At 41.4% G+C, this 19864-nt stretch overlaps 1 protein-coding gene across 1 annotated transcript in view; it reads left to right on the forward strand.

The window, feature by feature from the left end:
• Positions 1-19864, forward strand: part of sptlc3 (serine palmitoyltransferase, long chain base subunit 3) — an 88662-nt gene that overhangs the window by 3639 nt on the left and 65159 nt on the right. Inside the window, exons 2-5 of the mRNA XM_034184248.1 lie at positions 3145-3336; positions 6022-6176; positions 7236-7384; positions 14935-14944. Of these exons, the coding sequence (XP_034040139.1) occupies positions 3145-3336; positions 6022-6176; positions 7236-7384; positions 14935-14944 (506 nt within the window). The remainder of the gene's footprint in view (positions 1-3144; positions 3337-6021; positions 6177-7235; positions 7385-14934; positions 14945-19864) is intronic.

Consider the following 19864-nt stretch of genomic DNA (forward strand, 5'->3'; position numbering starts at 1 on the left):
CACTGTGCCAGACTGACACGGTGCTGCAGATGTATGCCAACTTCATCCAGTCAAGTGTCAAAGGAAAAACTGCAATATATTAGTAGGAAATCGCAAACCTTTTTAGAATTTTTTTTTTTTTTTTGTAGTTAGCTGAATAATATAAATATTTAGATGTAACATTGCAGCTTAATAGTTAATGTTTAACTTAATGTTAATGCAAACAGAAAACTACCCCAATTTATTTATTTGGAGATGGAGACAGAGCGCTCGAACAAGTTAAGCTAGCAACTGCAGTAAGAAATATGATCCCGGCTATGTGGCTAAATACGGGATGACGTGTAAGACAGAATGATAAAGTAAAACCAGAGTTAAAGAATGGATAGAGCGTATGGCTGGGGATGATTCTAAAGCATTTACTGCAGGTTAGTGATGGCAAACTTGAAACACTGTTTTGCAACATTTCAATACTTTTGCAACACGTGTATCCATATCAAATTATGAATTTTGTATTTAAAGGGTATAATTGGTTCAGAATGTGTACATACACGAGTAGTGCATACATTTTAACAAGCTAATATGTTACCAGGTGTCTCTAAAAATCTGGCAAAATTTATAGCCAGAAATATCACATCAACACTCAGGTAATGTATGTAAACACCCAGTTTCTGCTAAGAAAGTACCTGCTTCTGTCCATATTGCTTTAAATGGAAAAGAGGTGCTGTTGATCACATCCCCCCTGACACTTTTAAAAGTATGTTTCTTCCTGTCACTGTCACACAGGCTGCGTGGGCGTGTCACACAGCATAGGTTCATATATAGAATTCTGTGACATGTCACAGGTGTCTAAAATGTGAATTGTCAGGCCTAAATTTTCATTATAGGAGGGTGATTCCTACATGCACAGACAAAATCATTTGGCTTTAAAGACGTTAAACCTGAAACCTCAGGTTGCATTATAGTGCTACTTCTGCAAACTGCACAAGTTGCAATGAAATTATGACACCGGTTCCACATTTGTAGCACAATCCCACTTTTACTGAGAAACTAGAATGACACTCAGGAGTCTGCACAATTCTGCCACTGTAGAACAATGTTGACATAGTATATGTGTAGATGTTGTAAGATTAAAAGAAAATGGCTAATAACGTGAATAAGTGGAAAATGATAAATGTGCTATATTTTTGTGCTATAGTTTCATTAAATGTGGTTCATTTGGTTTTCCATAATTCTGCAAACAAACCAACAGATAAATATATATGCATGACATTATAACTTCCCTGAGTAAAAGTAAAATGCAAATGTTTGATATGTTATGCAGATATACTTATGCGGATATATAAAGTGATCCCATTGCCTCCTGCATTCAACCAAAAGGATTGCCCAAAGACATCATTATGCTGCGTTTACACATAGGCAAGACGTGTTAAGAATGTCATATTTGCGTCATTCTTGGCACATTCCTGAAATTCTTAACGTGACTTAACACATCTGATTAGGTTTCTTAATAGTGCGTGATATTCGTGATTTTTGTGGAGCATGTTTTTGGCTGTCAAAAAATCTTCCACGAATGTCACGCACCACCCTCATTTTGCCTCATGTCGTGGAGGTCGCAACTGAGCGTGTTGATCCATCTTGTTTAGTATTGAGCCTTAATAGAGCGTGACAGCGTTCTTCTCTGACGTGCACAAATAAACCCTGCTGCACTGCATTCAGTTTCATTGCTGCACTATGCTGAAGAAGGACAGTAACGCCAAGTCAGCTAAAAGTCTTGTTCCAATGCTCCTCAGCGCGCTGCTGCAGGTGTTCCACCTGCTGCATGTGCCTAATGTTTGGGAAAACGAGCGAGATGAGAGCCGCGTGAAGCCACACATCTGGCTGTCTCCGTCTCCTCCTCCTCTCTGCACCACATCATGGCAGAGAGTCCAACTAAGTATGCAGTCACAAAGTTCTGCTGTGGATTAATCTAGATTTTGAGAAGCAAACTGGAGCGAGCTGAATTGTTCAGCACCTGATGATTGTATTAATATGGGGGTGTGACAGAACTTAATGATGTGCTGTTACGATCGTGCGATAGAGTGCAACAACTGTAGGTCCCTTCGGCTGCTCCCTTGTTTGCACTCGGGGTCGCCACAGCAAATCCGAGGTGGATCTGCATGTTGAATTGGCACAGGTTTTATGCCGGATGCCCTTCCTGACAACAACTCCACATTACATGGAGAAATGATAGCACGCAACAACTGGAACATTATTCTTGACTGTGCGTAATGGTTCCTGATAATTCTCCAGCAACACGTGTCATTAATCGTAACACGTGGTAACAGGATGCAGCAGTTCCTGAGGACACCTGACGTCTCTGCCCCAAATCATCACATTCATGATCAGCGGCCAAGAATGTGTACTCTGTGGCATTCGTGACTTGCCATCGTTATGTGTAAACGCAGCATTAGATTAGTTAGAACTTTATTGAACTTTATTCTCTTAGCAGTGAAGGTGTCTTACTATACCATCTTAACCCAATAATGTAAATTTTGTTTTTACATCTTAATTTTTTTTAAATCTATTTGTATTCAGCAATATTTTTGTTGTTTGACTGGGGGCTCTATGTTCATCTGTGTCACTGTTGAAAAGTTCATGAGTAAAATTAGGGAATAACCCTGTTGTGTCTGATTTGCAGACGTTAATGCTGGATTACGGTCACAAATGAGTTTTTTAAAACTCAGTTTGCGACCATAAATTCCAGCATTAACGTCCGCAAATCATCAGACACAAGGCGGTTATTCCCATTCTAATCCAATTCCATCCTTTGCATGGTTTATTTTTCTGTAAGTAATTTGGTGGGTGAAGCTTACCGTAGCAACAGTGTCCCATCTCTCACGCTCAGTTTACAGCGCCATTATTGATATCTGCGAAGCAACGCGCGCGGTCAGGGCTTGGAGTAATACACCAAATGTGAAACATGGGATATTTATAATATTTTGCAGCCAACGCTATATTTTATGGTCTGAAATCTCACACGATTAACCAGTCAGGTTTGCGGAACAAATGTAATTGGATTAGAGTCCTTATTGTCCTTTTTAAAGTTAAACAACTCTGACTTAAACATAGTTTTCTTTTGTCGCGTGTGCAGTGTAAGACAGCTTATATGGGCCTCTTGTTGTATAGAAAAACGGCAGAGGGACTGGAGTTGCCTCGAGGCAGCACAGACATGAGTCCTTTGAACAGGCTCCCATGTACGTGGCTGTCATGACATACCTGGGCTTTGGCATTGTCACTCTCTTTGGCTACCTCAGAGATTTCCTCAGAGCTGTTGGCTTAGAGAAGTGCCATGTTGCAGAGGAAAGACAAGAACAGAAGGTGGGTAGCACATCCACACACAGTCATGTGCTCATATTGTGCACACACACATAATATGCACAGCTAATATAGAGGAACTGCCTACATTGTCTGCACATTTTTGTTTTTCTCTGTTATTTAAATGTTTTTTTTTGCTTATGAACTCTCTGCCTTTCATCTTGTTGTTATGCATGTTTAATGTTGCCATGGGTAAGACAGGACACCACAGGGAATATCTGTTGAAGAACTAATTAAACCTCAGTGGATTGAATTCCTTCTTTATCACTGTGCTTTACCTTCTAAATAAGGCCTCAGCACTGGCATGGTTGTGTTACCAGGCTTCTGATTTGCAATATTCAAACAGTACAGTTATGTTTGTTGTGGTTAATGATTTTCTTAAACAAAAGCCATAACCTTAAAAAAAAAAAAAAAAAAAAAAAAAAAAAGAAATCAGAGAGCATGCTTTTACTGTTGTTTGCTCTGACAGTGACAAGGTCTATGTGCGGGTACAGTGACTTTTTTTAAAGCATGAAGTAATCAGGAAGTAAACTCCATTTGCCAACAGCTTTATTTCAGCTCTATTATGGCAGTAACTCACTAGATTGTGGAATCATAAATGCATATAAAGGTAAATAGAGTCATCAGTTCACTATTATATAAAGTGCTCCATTATGACACATATTCAACAGGATATTAATGCAATTGTACATAAGTTGCACTCAGATCTTTTATTGTTAAATATAGTTGCTGTAATTACATTTAATTTTATTTTAAATTTCACTTGATTGTTCTCAAGAAATCTGAAAATGTCTTGTCAGCAACTTGATTAATTTACACCATGAATAGGTTCATTTGATAACAGCATTGGCTTATGGTGAAAACTGTTTTGTTTTTTAATTCTTCTGTTTGCAGTAATTATATTTCAAACTTTCTTCTCTTGAAACTTTATCAGCAACATGTATCAAAATGAGAGGGCACTTAATTCAGTGCACAACTCTTTAATCTGTTCTTAATTTATTTGAAGTGCAGGCAAGGTGCTGTTTCACCAACACACCAAAAAAAAAGTATGGAAATCAACAGGAACATAGAAATATTAATTAAAAAATGTTTCTACAACCACATCTGGTTTGGAATTTAATCAGCTGTCCACTAATCCAACTCTTATCATTCAAGTTCATTGAAATCTGTTCATGTCTAAGATGTCCTGCTGACAAACAGGGTCCAAAATATGGGGAAGGAGCTTACAAAGGCACAATGGGCAGAGCACACAGCGTTGCCAAGTCCAAACAATCTCAGACATATCTCTGCAGCTCTTATGTGTGCAAACGGAAAAAGAATATATTCTGATAACAATGTAAATGCTTTATTGCCATAATTGGGCAGCATGGGAAATACAGTTTCTTAAACTGTAATATGTACAGATACTAGACTTGGTTTATGAATACTTCTTGGGATGGTCAGTCCTCAAGAAAACCCTTTGTATGGACCATTTTTATTATTCTTTTGACCTGCAAGTAAGTGCCAAGTTTTATGTTGTAAGTTTAATAAACCTGAGAGCAGTAAAGAGTACTTTAAGTATCAAGCGTTTTGTTTTGTATTTGTATTGTTTTGGTCAACACAATTTTTCTTGCATAGAGTTTTTCAGTGGATTTTGGGTAATTTGGTGGTGCCAAATCCGAATCTGGTGTTAGGTTTTGCCACTCACGTCACGTTTTTGAGATAAGAAAACATATTTCGCGTATCAAGCATTGAAGTAAATGCTGCAGTCTCGCACACCTCTTCGGCACCATAAATGATATTGCGGCTCTTGTTCACATTTTGCCAACCTGGTTTAAAAATGATGTTTTGAAGCTGCTTTTGTGTATGATTAGTGATGTCAAATTTGTGAGTGAATGAGCAACATTTGTGTAATCTATCAATACAGAACTTGCAGATTGCAAAAAAAGTGATGTGTTAGAGGAAATCTGAGCTCAGATTCGGATTCAGTTCCCCAAATGACCCTACGTTAGTTCTCAAAGTCATGCAATAATTTTTTTTTTTTTTTTTTTGATCAGTGATATCAGTTAATCTATTGGTTTTTGACAATTTCATAAAAACTTGCAGCTGACTCATCTTTGCAAATTATTCCTCTGACCTTTAATACATCCTTGCTAACAGTTATCTGGTCAGGGACTCTGTATTACGATGCAATACTTTATCTTATCGTAAATATATTACGGGAAATTAAATGAAAGCATCTAAAACTGTTTTCAATGTTAAAGAAAAGTAAGTCCCTTTGGCTGCTCCCTTGTTTTGCACTTGGGGTCGCCACAGCAAATCCAAGGTGGATCTGCATGTTGAATTGGCACAGGTTTTATGCCGGATGCCCTTCCTGACGCAACTCCACATTACATGGAGAAATGTGGCAGGGGTGGGATTTGAACCCGGAACCTTCTGAACTGAAACCAAGCGCATTAACCACTTGGCCACCACCCCTGCTTGCAGTGTTAAAGAAAGTGAAATAAAAATAATATTCCTTGCTCAAAACCTTTTTTCCGGGTCCATAGTAGGGGTTTATTTATGAATGTCAGATTTATGGTTTTTCCATATAGTTGTGAGCAAACAGGTGCAAGTGAAACCATACTTTCATTTGAAATGATGGCGAAACCCACCGTGTTTCTAGCTTCATGTGGAGTTGCTGAATATCTTTTTCCCCATTGCTTGCAGGATTTTGTTCCTCTCTATCAAGATTTTGAGAATTTTTATACTCGGAACCTGTACATGAGGGTGAGAGACAACTGGAACCGTCCAGTATGCAGCCTTCCAGGGCCTGTGTTTGACCTAATGGAGAGGGTTTCGGATGATTATAACTGGACATTCAGGTATTCCATCTGTGTTAACTATGGTACACTTAACACGCTTCTTTTAACAACCTGTCCTGGATATAATCGATGTTCATCCACATTCTTTCACTCTGAGGTGTCAGCTATGTAGGAAAGATTAAGTACAATGCAGTGTGGGTATACCTCAGCAGCAGCAATATGTCGGCCCTGAAATCTTGGGCCAAAGGTGAGATGCGGCTTTGCTGCACAGCAGGGTCAGGAAAAAGAATGGAAATAGAAAAAGAACAGAGCCATGAGGGAGGGGTATGCTATTACGCATCAGTAAAAAGAGGGGTAAGCATGGATTACAAGTATAAGGAGGTTTAATGTGACTGCGAAAAGTGGAAACAGGCTTGTCAGCTTGTCTTCAGTGGTGAAGTGTGCCGAATGAGTGAAGAGACAAGTGGATGGGTTTTGTGGAAGCCTGAAGGTTTACATCGAGCTGTGAGAAATAGGTCAGTGGATGAAATGGAGCAGCTGTCCTAAAAATACTTTGAAAACTCTGAAACCAGTGCAGAGTGACGATGTGCTCCGTTTGATTGACTGTGTAGACTCTTATGATGTCTTTAATCTCAGATGCCATTTCATTCAAATGCTCCTTCATTTCTATGATTATTCTACAACATCTCATAATCCTATGAAGTACACATCAGAGGGCAACACAGTGTCTGAAAGGGGTTGAGAATTTGATTATATACTTCAAACCATCCATTTCGGCTTAAGATTTCTGTCGCTGTTAATTCACCTATAAATCAAAAATTTCTGTAATTGAATTTCACATGAAAGCAGCTTCACTGATGAAGTGTGTAATTAACTTTTTTTTTTTTATTTCATTGAATGTTAATTCCTCTTCAGGCCACATATACATACATAATTAAGAGTGTGAGTGTGTGTGTATGAGTGAGTGAATCTGAAAAAGATTTTTTGCCTTGCCTATTAGTTTATTAAATAAAATGGTAACAAAATCTCACTTCATTTTAATTTCAGTTTTTGGACACTTTGATTTTTTTTTTTTTTTTTGATAGCACATCAAAACCTTTTGATTTTTGACATTTGCAGATTGACTGGGAAAACCATAAAGGATGTCATCAACATGGGATCTTATAACTACCTTGGTTTTGCTGAGAACAACCCTGATTTCCTGAAGACTGTGGCAAACAACACACAACAGTATGGGCTTGGCGTGTGCAGCACGAGGCAGGAAATGGGTGAGCTTGTGGTCACTTTTCAGTTGCACAGATAACCAATATTTCCATTTCTAAGTGCATTTCATGCACTTGTCCTCTTGAGCTGCAAGCTCCTTTTTATACCAAAGTCAAAAGCAACAGTGGACACTTCATAATATTACAGTGTCTTTTACTTTTTTCTTCTGATTTCTTACACTTTAGAAGTGTCTGTGCTACTCAGATGGTACCAAATAGTCTGAATATCAAAATGGAAATGAAACTCCATCTCCTTTATAGCATATGCCATCATTTATTATCTTTCTTGTGAATTATGCTACCGAAATCATGAATTATCCTTCAGTGGTTGCCGTGTTCAACCTTTGTTAAATTATGTATCATTTGGGCATAAGCTGAGATCATTACAGACTTATCCACACTGAGTAGTGTGGAAATTAAATCATAGTGAAAAGTAACGTCACAAAACATCCTACACCATAAGTATTGCTAGGGGAAGGATGTTGGGTTTAAACCTCTGTAGAAAGGTTTCACATGTTGATGGCAGTCGTATAACTTTTAACTGTAAACCATACATATAATGGATTCAGGTGGACCAGCCAGTTTTGTCCTTTATATTCCAAATCCGTTACATGTATAAAATGGACAAACTCTGTTATATGTATGTTACAGTCAGGAGGCGCCAAACGATCTCTGGGGAATCCCCAACACCAATTAGGATTACGTCTTTCCTTGATTAAAAGCCTGACCTTGAATCTGGACCTTGGTTCAAGATACTTTGATGCCTCAGTTCAGCAATGAAGAGTATTCACCTTATTCAGGAAGTCAGGGTGGGCGGCTCCATTTTGTCAAGCAACGTCCGGTTTGCCACTGCGTCTAATGATTAGCTACAAGGGAACACAGTATGCTAGAAGTGTCCACACATGAGCTGCATTAATTGTTCAGTTCGTGAGTGCCACAACAACTGGAAGAAGAGGAAACTATCGCTTTCAGAACGATGTTTTGAACATGGAAAGGAGAGATCTGAGTGCTGTGGATGAGCATTTAACTTGTTCTCTCCTCCATTGAAAGACGAGGATCTCCGGTGCTGGCTGAAGGCGCTGAATTTGAAAAATCCACCCAAACTTCCCTGTCTGTTCTTCTCATTTTATGGAGAAAAATCCTTGTGCACGTGCATCCACATGCCCACACATGCGAGCGCACGCACACACAAAACAAATCCACTGCGCTGTCTGGAGGCTGTTGGAATGCAAAGCTGGACTAATTTCTGATGTGATTTTGTTTTGTTTTTTTGCTGCAGTGAGGATGTACAAAGTCTTTTTCTGGTAGTACACACGCGCACAAGTGCTGACCAGGATGCGTGTGTGTGTGTGTGTGTGCACGCGTGGGGGACAACGACACGATGATTTGATTGAGCTGCTACACACACACACACACACACAAAACAAATTCATTGCGCTGTTAGCAGGACGAAAGAAAAGCTGGACTAATTTCTGATGTGATTTTTCTTTTCACTGCACTGAGGATGTACAGTCCTTTTTTTGGTAGTACAAGCGCCGACCCGGTTACGTGTGTGCGCGCACAGGGGACAACGACACGATTGAGCTGCTAAACACACACACACACACACACACACACACACAAAATCCACTGCACTCTAAGCCATCTGGATGCATGAAGAACTGTTCACCTGAAAAGCTGACGTGATTTTTTTTTTTTTTTTTTTTTTTTTTTTTGCTAGACTGAGGAAGTACACAGTTTGTTTGTTTGTTTTCCGTTTTTTTTTATGGAAGTCCAAAGTCAGTGCACAGCATCACTGGACTACACGTCACGTCACAATTTGGACTTTAGCAGCAGTGGAACACCAAAATGTAACTCCCTTTTCTGTTGTTTATAAATTAATAAAATATCAAATGACAAGGATCTATTTTAGCCATTATATAAAACAAATACTGAATGTTTTTACATTCTTTCAATGGAATGGCTTCGCCTCATTGACTGGTTTGTTCCAGCTTTCACCTCCATGAAATATTTGTACCATTGAACTTATAAACATTCATTATTTGTATAATGATGCCCAGTGATTTTTTTTTATTGAGGATTTTGCAAATTCACATTGAGTTTCACAGAGCAGTCCAATCAACTGAATCAAATGCTTTATGAAAATCAAGGGCCACAAAGAGGCATAACCGCTATTCACACTTAAGTTCAATGAGCTGTCACAGAATGTGGTTGATTGTTGATGTCTTGGGCATAAAATCAGACTGCTATGGTTTGTGAGCATCAAGCAGCTTGTACTGAATTCTACTGCGAATGACCTTGGCAAATGTTCTGCGACAGACTAGCAGCCTGTCCAGGGTGTACCGTTCCTCTCACAAAGGACCACTGGGATAGATTCCAGCTCCCATGTGACCCTTAATTGCAATAAGTTGGCATAGAAAATGAATGAATGACCCTTGCAAGTACCTTGCCTTGCACAGAGACCAGTGTAATATCCAGTAGTTGTTGCAATCCAGGTGATCACCCTTTATTTTCCAAAGAGGGTCAGCAAGTCCTTTCTTTCAGACTGTTGGAATGACATCTATGTCACAATTGGAAGCAAAGATTCCATAGAAGAACGTGATCTCCATCAAGCTAAAGAAGTTCCGCGTTAGTCCCACAGATCCTGCAGGTTTACCCACCATCAGCTGTTTCACTACTTCTGCAATCTGTCCAGCATCATGGCAGGATGCCCAGTCTTCCAGAGTTTCAAAATACCTGGTCCACCAAGACAGTACAGGAGAGCCGTCTGCCAGTACGATGTCATCACTTGCTACAAATAACTTTTAAGGAACACATTGATACCTCTGCAAGTAGGTCGAGGGTCACTAGAACACAGATGGTGCACCATCTGCACACGGATACTTTTAACAAATGCCTCATTGTCTACCCTTAGTACCATCACAACCCTCTTTCTCAATTCCATATACACTTTGGAAGCAAGCCATGCACTGGGATTTCTCAGTGTGATATTATGAAATCTCTCTGAGACCAAACTCCTCTTCCTGTGAACATCAACATCACCAGTGCAGTCCCTGATAGTCTTCAGATCCATGAGGACCAACAGAGTCCTTGGAACAGCCCTGACAATTACTGTGGTTACACTGAAATTACCCATGACTAGAGAAAGGAGTGTCACCTGTAGTGCAGTCATCAATCACTGAGTGTTACTGTGAGTAAAGAGTAACTTTTACCCAAGAGTGCTTAAATCGTAGCCTTGGAATATCTGACACCATTAGAAGGAGCTGGGCCACCACAGCAGCTGACACTCCCTTGGCATGCCAACCACTGGAGCAACCAGACCAAAAGTACTGTAGGTGTATCCATGTTCCAAGTTTGAACATTGCCAGGTTTTGCACACCTCTGCACTGCTTCTGCAGTGTTGAGCTTTCCAAGTTCCCTCGATGGCATTGAAAGATGGCCATCCTCTTCCCTTTCCTAATACATGCCATGTAGAGCAGGGGTGGCCAAGTTCGGTCCTCGAGAGCCACCTTCCTGACACTCTTAGTTCTTAGTTGTCTCCCTGCTCCAACACACCTGAATTTTTTTTTTTTTTTTTTTTTTTTTTTTGCCTTCTTGCTCTCGGTCAGGACGGTTGCATTTTTCTCTCCTCCTCCCTCCCCAACTTTCATGCTACTGTAGTGTGTTTTGTATGTGACGCTGCCAGCCCTCACACGGCAAAATGGATCTGATCAAGTGGTCTCTGAACGCAGATGACACTATTTTTTTCCACAAGACACTCGGGAGCGGAGGACCCGACCTGTCCTGCCGGGACACGTGGCAGGTTACGTGATGGACAGCTGGCGGAGGTGGCAAGTCATGTGCATGTACACGTTGTCTTTGGAGGACGTTGAAGATGTTTACTTATTTGGAGCTGTGGTGACCAGGTTTCTGCTGTGTGGGGCAGCCATAGCACTGGTTTACCAGGAAAATTAAGAAGGTGGAGGCGGCATTAATTGGCCCGTCCAGGCTGCCCCACATGATTGATTCGATTGGAAGGGCAGTGTCAGCTCAGTCGGCGGGTGTCAACCGCACATTGGAATCCATCTTGGGGAGAATGGCTGCACTGGAAAGCCGCTTTGATCGTCAGTAAGACCACATCTCCTCTATTCAGATGTATTTGGGAGCCACTCTGAAGTTTCAGACTGTGGAATCTGCCAGGCGTCTGTTAATCTGGATATCTATTTGGTTTCCAAACACCAGCTGTCCTTCAAGGCCGCTGGGATAAAATCCTCCCTCCGAGGAACACTCCTGATAGCCTCGCTCCTCGTCTCCCCCTCCTCTTCGTCTTCCCCTCCCTCCCTCCCTTCCGAGTCCTGAGATGTTGACTGTGGGACCTTGAGACTCTGGTGGACTGATTCAGGACTGGGATCCCCCCCAGGATGGACAGATAAGGTCTGTCTGGCGCCATGGGCGGCCTTCCGGGCTGTCTGTCTGAACACTGGACACATCCAAGTCTCGGCTGTTGTCTGTCGTGATTTGTTTTTTGTTATGACTGTTTTTCTGTGCAATGTTTTTTTTTTTTTTTTTTTTTTGCTCTCCAGTGCTGCTGCATGAGTTCAACACAGCAGCAATGGAGGTTTTTCTTTTCCCAATTCTTTCCTTGTGTGTGCTTTTACATGTGTTCATGTACCGGGCCAGCTTATGTGTGTTGTTGTTGTTAAGTGTGTCATGAGGCCGGTCAAGGTTTGCTCAGCCCTGCTCGTGACCTAGGGCAGGGATATACATCTAGAGCTGGTCCCCGGGCGCCAAAAGGCGACCTCTGCTCCTAGCTGGCAATTAGGATGGGTAAAAATGCAGTAAGCACATTTCATTGTGCAGGGAACATGTTCCTATGTGCATATGACAATAAACTCCTTTTGAATCCTTGAATCCAATGAAAGGCTCATTAAAAGTCTGCTAATGAGTCTTTCATTGGATTCAGGTGTGTTGGAGCAGGGAGACAACTAAGAGTGTCAGTAAGGTGGCTCTCGAGGACCGAACGTGGCCACCCCTGCTGTAGAGGATTGCATCAGCAAAGTTTCAAACATTTGGAAGCAAGAGACCTTTTTCTGTGTTGATCATTGCAAGACAGATGAACTGACACGGGTTGATTTGCCTTCTTTTTCGTCTGATCCAGTTAAGGGTCGCCCCAGCAGATTGATAGTTCCCATCTCACCCTGTCCTCTGTCACACCAACCACCTGCATGCCTTCCCTCACCACATCCATAAATCTACTCTTTGTCCTCCCTCTTCAACTCCTGCCTGGTGGCTCCATCCTCAGCATTCTTCTCCCTATATACCCTGTGTTCCTCCTCTGCAAATGTCCAGACCTTCTCAATCTCACCTCTCTGACTTTGTCTCCAAACCATCCCACCTGAGCTGTCCCTCTGATATGTTCATTCCTAATCCTGTCCGTTCTCGTCACTCCTGAAGAGAATTGCAACATCTATACAACATAGTCCATGGAGACTCCTGGCTGATCTCATCAGTCTACCTGTCCATCAGCATTGCAAACAAGAAAGGACTCAGAGCTGATCCTTGGTGTAATCCCACTTCCACCTTGAATAAATCTGTCATTCCTACTGCGCGTCTCACCGCTGTCGCACTATCCTTGTACATGTCCTGCACTACCCCCAAATATGTCTCTGCTACTCCAGACTTCCTCATGCAATACCACAACTCTTCTCTTGGCACCCTGTCATAAGCTTTCTCTAAATCTACAAACACACAATGTAACTCCTTCAAGCCTGCTCTATACTTCTCCAACAGTATTCTCAGAGCAAACATTGCATCCGTAGTCCTCTTTCTCGGCATGAAACCATATTGCTGCTTGCAGATCTTCATCTGTTTTCTAAGCCTAGCTTCTACTATTCTTTCCCATAACTTCATGCTATGGCTGATCAGCTTTATGCCTCTCTAGCTACTGCAGCTCTGCACATCACCCTTGTTCTTAAAAATTGGAACCAGCACACTTCGTCACCACTCCTCAGGCATCCTCTCACTTTCTAAGATTTTATTAAACAATTGGGTTAGAAACTCCACTGCCATCTCTCCAAGAAATGCTGTTTCACTCTTCATCCTTTTCATAGTTGCCCTCACGTCATCCTTACCAATTCCTTGTACTTCCTGATTTACTCTCGCCACATCATCCGGCCTTTTCTCTCTCTCATTTTCTTCATTCATCAGCTCCTCAAAATATTCCCTCTACCTTCTCAACACACTCTCCCCACTTGTCACCACATTACCATCTGCGTCTTTTACCCCCTAACCTGCTGCACATCCTTTCAAGCTCTGTCCCTTTTGTGTAGCCAATCAGTACAAGTCCTGTTCTCCTTCATTACTATTCAACTTCTTGTACAGCTTGCTAAATGCCTTTTACTTAGCTTTTGCCACTTATGTTACATCTTATTGTACTCCTCTCTACTTTCTTCATCTCTCCAACTGTCCCAAATTTATTTAACCTCTTTCTCCTTGTGCTTTCCTGGACATCTTCATTCCACCACCAAGTCTCCTTGTGTTCCTTCCACTGTCCAGATGTCACAACCAATACCGTTCTAGCTGTCTCCCTCACCACATCTGCAGTATTTTTTCAGTTGTCCAAAATTGCTTCTCCTCCATCCAGTGCCTCTCTCACCTGCTCAGTGATTTTCACACAAGTCTTCCTCCTTCAGCTTCCACCATTTGATCATTTGTTGAGCTCTCACTCTCTTCTTCTTCACCTCTAAAGTCATCCTACAAACCACTATCCTATGCTCTCTAGCTATAGTTTCTCTGGCCACCACCTTACAGTCTCAATTTTTTTTTTTTCTAGCTTGCATCTCCTACACAGAATGTAGGCCGCCTGAGTGCACATTCTTCCACTCTTATGTCACCCTGTGCTCCTCCTTTTTCTTAAAGTAGGTGTTCACCACAGCCATTTCCATCCTTTTTGCAAAATCAAGTACCATGTGCCCTTCCACATTCTCATCTTTGTCACCATATCTACCCATTACTTCCTCATCACCTCTGTTCCCGTCGCCAGCATACCCATTAAAGTCTGCTTCTATCACCACTCTTTCATGCTTGGGCACACTCTCCACCACCTCATATAATTCACTCCACAAATCTTCTTTCTCCTTTATCTTGCAACCTACTTGTGGGGCATATGCATTGATGATATTCATCATCACCCCCTCAATTTCTCAATTCACACTCATTACCCTGTCAGACACTCGCTTAACCTCCAACACACGCTTAACATGCTCTTCCTTTTGAATGACCCTGATACCATTTCTCTTCCTATCCTCACCGTGATACAACAACTTGAACCCACCGCCTATGCTCCTGGTCTTACTTCCCTTCCACTTGGTCTCTTGCACACACAATATGTCTGCCTTTCTCCTCTCCATCATATCAGCCAGCTCTGTTCCTTTACCAGTCATACTGCCAACATTCAGAGTCCCGCCTCTCACTTCCAACTTTCACATTTTCCTCTTCTTCCGCTGTCCCTGGAAACGTTTTCCTCTTCTTCACCTTGACTTGCCTTATGCTGTTGAACGATAGAGATTAACAGGCAGGCAATTATCAGTTGTTGGTTATGTGTTTCTCAGAGGGCAATGCCCTCCTCCACACCATCCATTATTCATTTTTGTGATTTTTATTTATTTATTTTCAGCTTTCACAAAAGGGGCAGTTTTTAGTGAGTTTGTAATGGTTCAATGGGTCCAGGAAGACTGATGGAATAACAAACATTTGTCCTACGAGACCTTATTAAAGAATTTATTAGATTCCTTTGCCTTTGTTGGAGCAGTGGAGCCATCAACAATAGTGTTTTTATTCACACCTGGTGATTTCCATTGGTAATATGAAGAAATTTTCCATAGTAAATTTTTACAGAAATGAATTAATTCAAAACGGAGTATTTTTTTTGTTGTTGTTGTTTGTTTTTTGTCTTCCCTGTGTCTCTGACAATGGTGTGAATGATGATAACTATTGGACAGATGGATCTATCCACATGGACATTTAGACTAATACAACCCCAATTCCAATGAAGTTGGGACATTATGTAAATAAAAACAGAATACAATGATTTGCAAATCCTCTTCAACCTATATTCAATTGAATGCACCACAAAGACAAGATATTTAATGTTCAAACTCATAAACTTTATAGGTTTTGTGCAAATATGTGCTCATTTTGAAATGGATGCCTGCAACACGTTTCAAAAAAGCTGGGACAGTGGTATGTTTACCACTGTTACATTACCTTTCCTTCTAACAACACTCAATAAGTGTTTGGAAACTGAGGACACTAATTGTTGAAGCTTTGTAGGTGGAATTCTTTCCCATTCCTTCTTGATGTACGACTTCAGTTGTTCAACAGTCCGGGGTTTCCATGGTCGTATTTTGTACTTCATAATGCACCACACATTTTCAATGGGTGACAGGTCTGGACTGCAGGCAGGCCAGTCGAGTACCTGCATTGTTTTACTACAAAGCTACGCTGTTGTAACACATGCAGAATGTGGTTTGGCATTGTCTTGCTGAAATAAGCAGGGACGTCCCTGAAAAAGACGTTGCTTGGATGGCAGTATCTGTTGCTCCAAAACCTGGATGTACCTTTCAGCATTGATGGTGTCATCACAGATGTGTTAGTTGCCCATGCCATCTGCACTAACACACCCCCATGAACTTAGTGCCGGTAACAATCTGGATGGACTTTTTCCTCTTTTGTCCGGAGGACACGACGTCCATTATTTCCAAAAATAATTTGAAATGTGGACTCATCAGACCACAGCACACTTTTCTACTTTGCGTCTGTCCATTTCAAATGAGCTTGGGCCCAGAGAAGGCGGCGGCGTTTCTGGATGTTGTTGATGTATGGCTTTCGTTTTTGCATCGTAGAGTTTTAACTTGCACTTGTAGATGTAACGATGAACTGTGTTAAGTGACAATGGTTTTCTGAAGTGTGCCTGAGACCACGCGGTGAGTTCCTTTACACAGTGTCGGTTTTTAATGCGGTGCCGCCTGAGGGATCGAAGGTCACAGGCATTCAATGCTGGTTTTCGGCCTTGCCGCTTATGTGTAGAAAGTTCTCTGAATCTTTTGGCTATATTATGGGCTGTAGATGATGGAATCCCTAAATTCCTTGCAATTGAATGTTTAGAAACATTGTTCTTAAACTGTTGGACTATTTTTTTTTTCACGCTCTTGTTCACAAAGTGGTGATTCTTCCATCTTTGCTTGTGAACGGCTGAGCCTTTTGGGATGCTCCTTTTATACCCAGTCATGACACTCACCTGTTTCCAAACAGGTGTTCTTTCAGCATTCATCAACTTTTCCAGTCTTTTGTTGCCCCTGTCCCAACTTTTTTGAAATATGTTGCAGGCATCCATTTCAAAATGAGCAAATATTTGCACAAAAACAATAAAGTTGATCAGCTTGAACATTAAATATCTTGTCTTTGTGGTGTATTCAATTGAATGTAGGTTGAAGAGGATTTGCAAATCATTGTATTCTGTTTTTATTTACATTTTACACAACATCCCAACTTCATTGAAATTGGGGTTGTATATATGTATTATCTTAGATAAATTCACAGATGGGGCTTGTAGATGAATGTGAACTGTGTTTGAGTATTTTTGCCTGTGTGAACAATTGGCCTTGTTGCCCCAATAATCAATGAATAATTAGACATGAGAGATTATCTGTCTATGAATTGGAAGGACTAGTGCTGAATACGCTCCACTTCAGTGCTTCCCAACAACAGGTAAATGTACCTCTGGGTGGATATTGACTGTCCACAGAAGGTGCATATTCAGCATAGAAATATTATGAACACACCAAATTTTTTTTGTGCTAATAATTAGCAAATGACAGTCGCTGTGTCAGCAGCATGAACGGTAACTTACAGATGTGACAGTTAACACCGTTTCCATTCATTTTATAGAGCCAGCTCATCTCTCAACCTCCCGCTCAGGCTCCTTCCCACCCAGCGAGGTGACATTTCACGTCCCAACAGCCAGGGGCTGTGAGCATGGACCGGGCCGCCAGGCCACCCGCCCTCGACCGCCACCCAATCCTCTCTGCACCCGACCCCCATGGCCCCCTCTGCAGGTGGTGAACCCACAGGAGGGCAGGCCCACATCGCTCTTTTGGGCTGAGCCCAGCCAGGCCCCATGGGCTAAGGCCCGACCACCAGGCGCTCGCGCCCCAACCCCAGGCCTGGCTCCAGGGTGGGGCCCCGGCTCCGCCATACCGGGCGACGTCTCGGTCCTTGATTTTTTTTTTTTTTTTTTATACTGGTCATGGAGGTTCTGAACTGCCCTTAGTCTGACCCGTCACCTAGGACCTGTTTGCCTTGGGAGAGTCTACAAGGGGCACAAAGCCCCCGACAACATAGCTCCTAGGATCATCCGGGTACACAAACTCCCCCACCACGATAAGGGGGAGCTAAAGGGGGTAATTAAGTTATGTGTAATAAAATGGAATGACACAGGGGAAAAGTATTGAACACACTTACTGAAATTTATTTGGTACTTCATACAAAAGCCTTTGTTGGTAATAACAGCTTTGGAGAAACTTGTTGCATCCATTGCTCAGGTGTGATTTTTGTTCCCATTCTTTCACACAAATAGTCGATGGACCGCTTCTGTGAATTCTGAGCTTTAGTTCTTTCAATAGATTTTCTGTTGGATTCAAGTCACGTTATTGGCTGGGCCATTCTAGAGCTTTATTTTATTCTCTGAAACCAACTGAGATTTTCCTTGGCTGTGTGTTTTGGATTATTGTGTTGCGGAAATGTCTTCCCCCATTTTATTTTCATCATTCTGGTAGATGACAGCAGCAGATTTTTAGAGAATGTCTTGGTATACCAAGACATTCTCTAAAAATCTGCTTTTCCATTCATCCTTCCTTCAATTATCTGAAGCTTGCCAGGGTTGTATGCTGGAAAAACAGCCCCACACAATGATGTTCTCTTCCAAATTTCACTGTTAGGATGGTGTTTTTGGAGTGATGTGCAGTGCCATTTGATCTGAAAACATGGTGTGTGTTATGGCATCCAAAGAGTTCATTGTTGGGCTCATCTGATCAGACTATAGTATCCCAGTATTTCACAGGCTTGTCTAAATGCTATACAGTAATCTTTAAACAAGATTCAACATGCTTTTTCTTCAGTAATGGAGTCTTGCATAGTGAGCATGTGTACAGGCCATGGCGGTTGAGTGCATTACTTGTTTTCTTTGAAACAATTCCAGGTCTTTCTGACACTCTCTAGAATTGGTCCTTGGCTCTTGGACAACCCCCTCTGATAATTTTTTTTTTTTTTTTCACTCTTGCTGAAATGTCCACCCTCATTTCATCTTCATCATTCTAATAGATAGCAGCAGATATTTTATAAAGATTGTCTTGGTACATTTTTCCATTCATCCTTCCTTCAGTTAATATGAAGTTTCCCAGTGTTGTATGCTGGAACAGCCCCACTCTTACCCATCCCAGTGGCTTGAGACAAGAAGATCCTCTGTTCAGTTCCCAGTCAGATCAGACAGTCAGTAAGACCCCGTTCAGACTGAGGTTTGCAATCCGGTTGGAGTGGGATTCGAGCTGAATTGAGCTAGCCCCCTAAAATCCGGCTAGCTTGGGACAATGATGTCAAACTATGTCCATGGGGCAACAGTGTTTTCTCCAGTAAAGCACTCAGAGCAAAAAGTTGATGTCTCTGCAGCACATTATCGCCACACAGAAACATATGTGCACACACCCAAGCTCATTCAGATGTCTGCATCAGAAAACTGTCACAGATCGTTGCAGCAGAATTTATGTCATCTGCAATGACAGACATGTTGATGGTGTCACTTTAAAAAGTTATAAATTAATTCCTTTCTGAAATATCACATTCACATTTGCCTGTTTGAAGCCAGGCGGCTCTCTGCAGTTAAATAATCCATCAAGCTGTCGATTATTCCCCATCGATAAAGATAATATGCACGCAGTTTGTCTTAGCAGAAACATTCCATACCCATTGTAACACATGTATCTCAATATATATCCTATCATTTTATAAGGGAGAGATGAAAACCACTAATACCTTCTCTCACTAGTCTCCTTCTGAAATCACTCTTTTCTGTAGACAGACTCACCAAAGAGTGTCATACTGTTAAGGATTGATGCAAATGCAATTAATGAAGGGGCCATATATATATATATATATATATATATATATATATGAGGTCTATTAGAAAAGTATCTGACCTTATTTTTTTCAAAAACCATATGGATTTGAATCACGTGTGATTGCGTCAGCCAAGCTTGAACCTTCGTGCGCATGCATGAGTTTTTTCACGCCTGTCGGTTGCGTCATTCGCCTGTGAGCAGGCTTTGGGTGAGGAGTGGTCCACCCCTCTCGTCATTTTTTTTCATTGTTTAGGAATGGCTCAGAATGCTTTGCTTGATCAAAATTTTTTCAGAAACTGTGAGGGACATCAAAATTGACACCATTCGAGAAATA

The sequence above is a fragment of the Thalassophryne amazonica genome, chromosome 13 (assembly GCF_902500255.1).
Source record: "Thalassophryne amazonica chromosome 13, fThaAma1.1, whole genome shotgun sequence".
NCBI lineage: Eukaryota > Metazoa > Chordata > Actinopteri > Batrachoidiformes > Batrachoididae > Thalassophryne > Thalassophryne amazonica.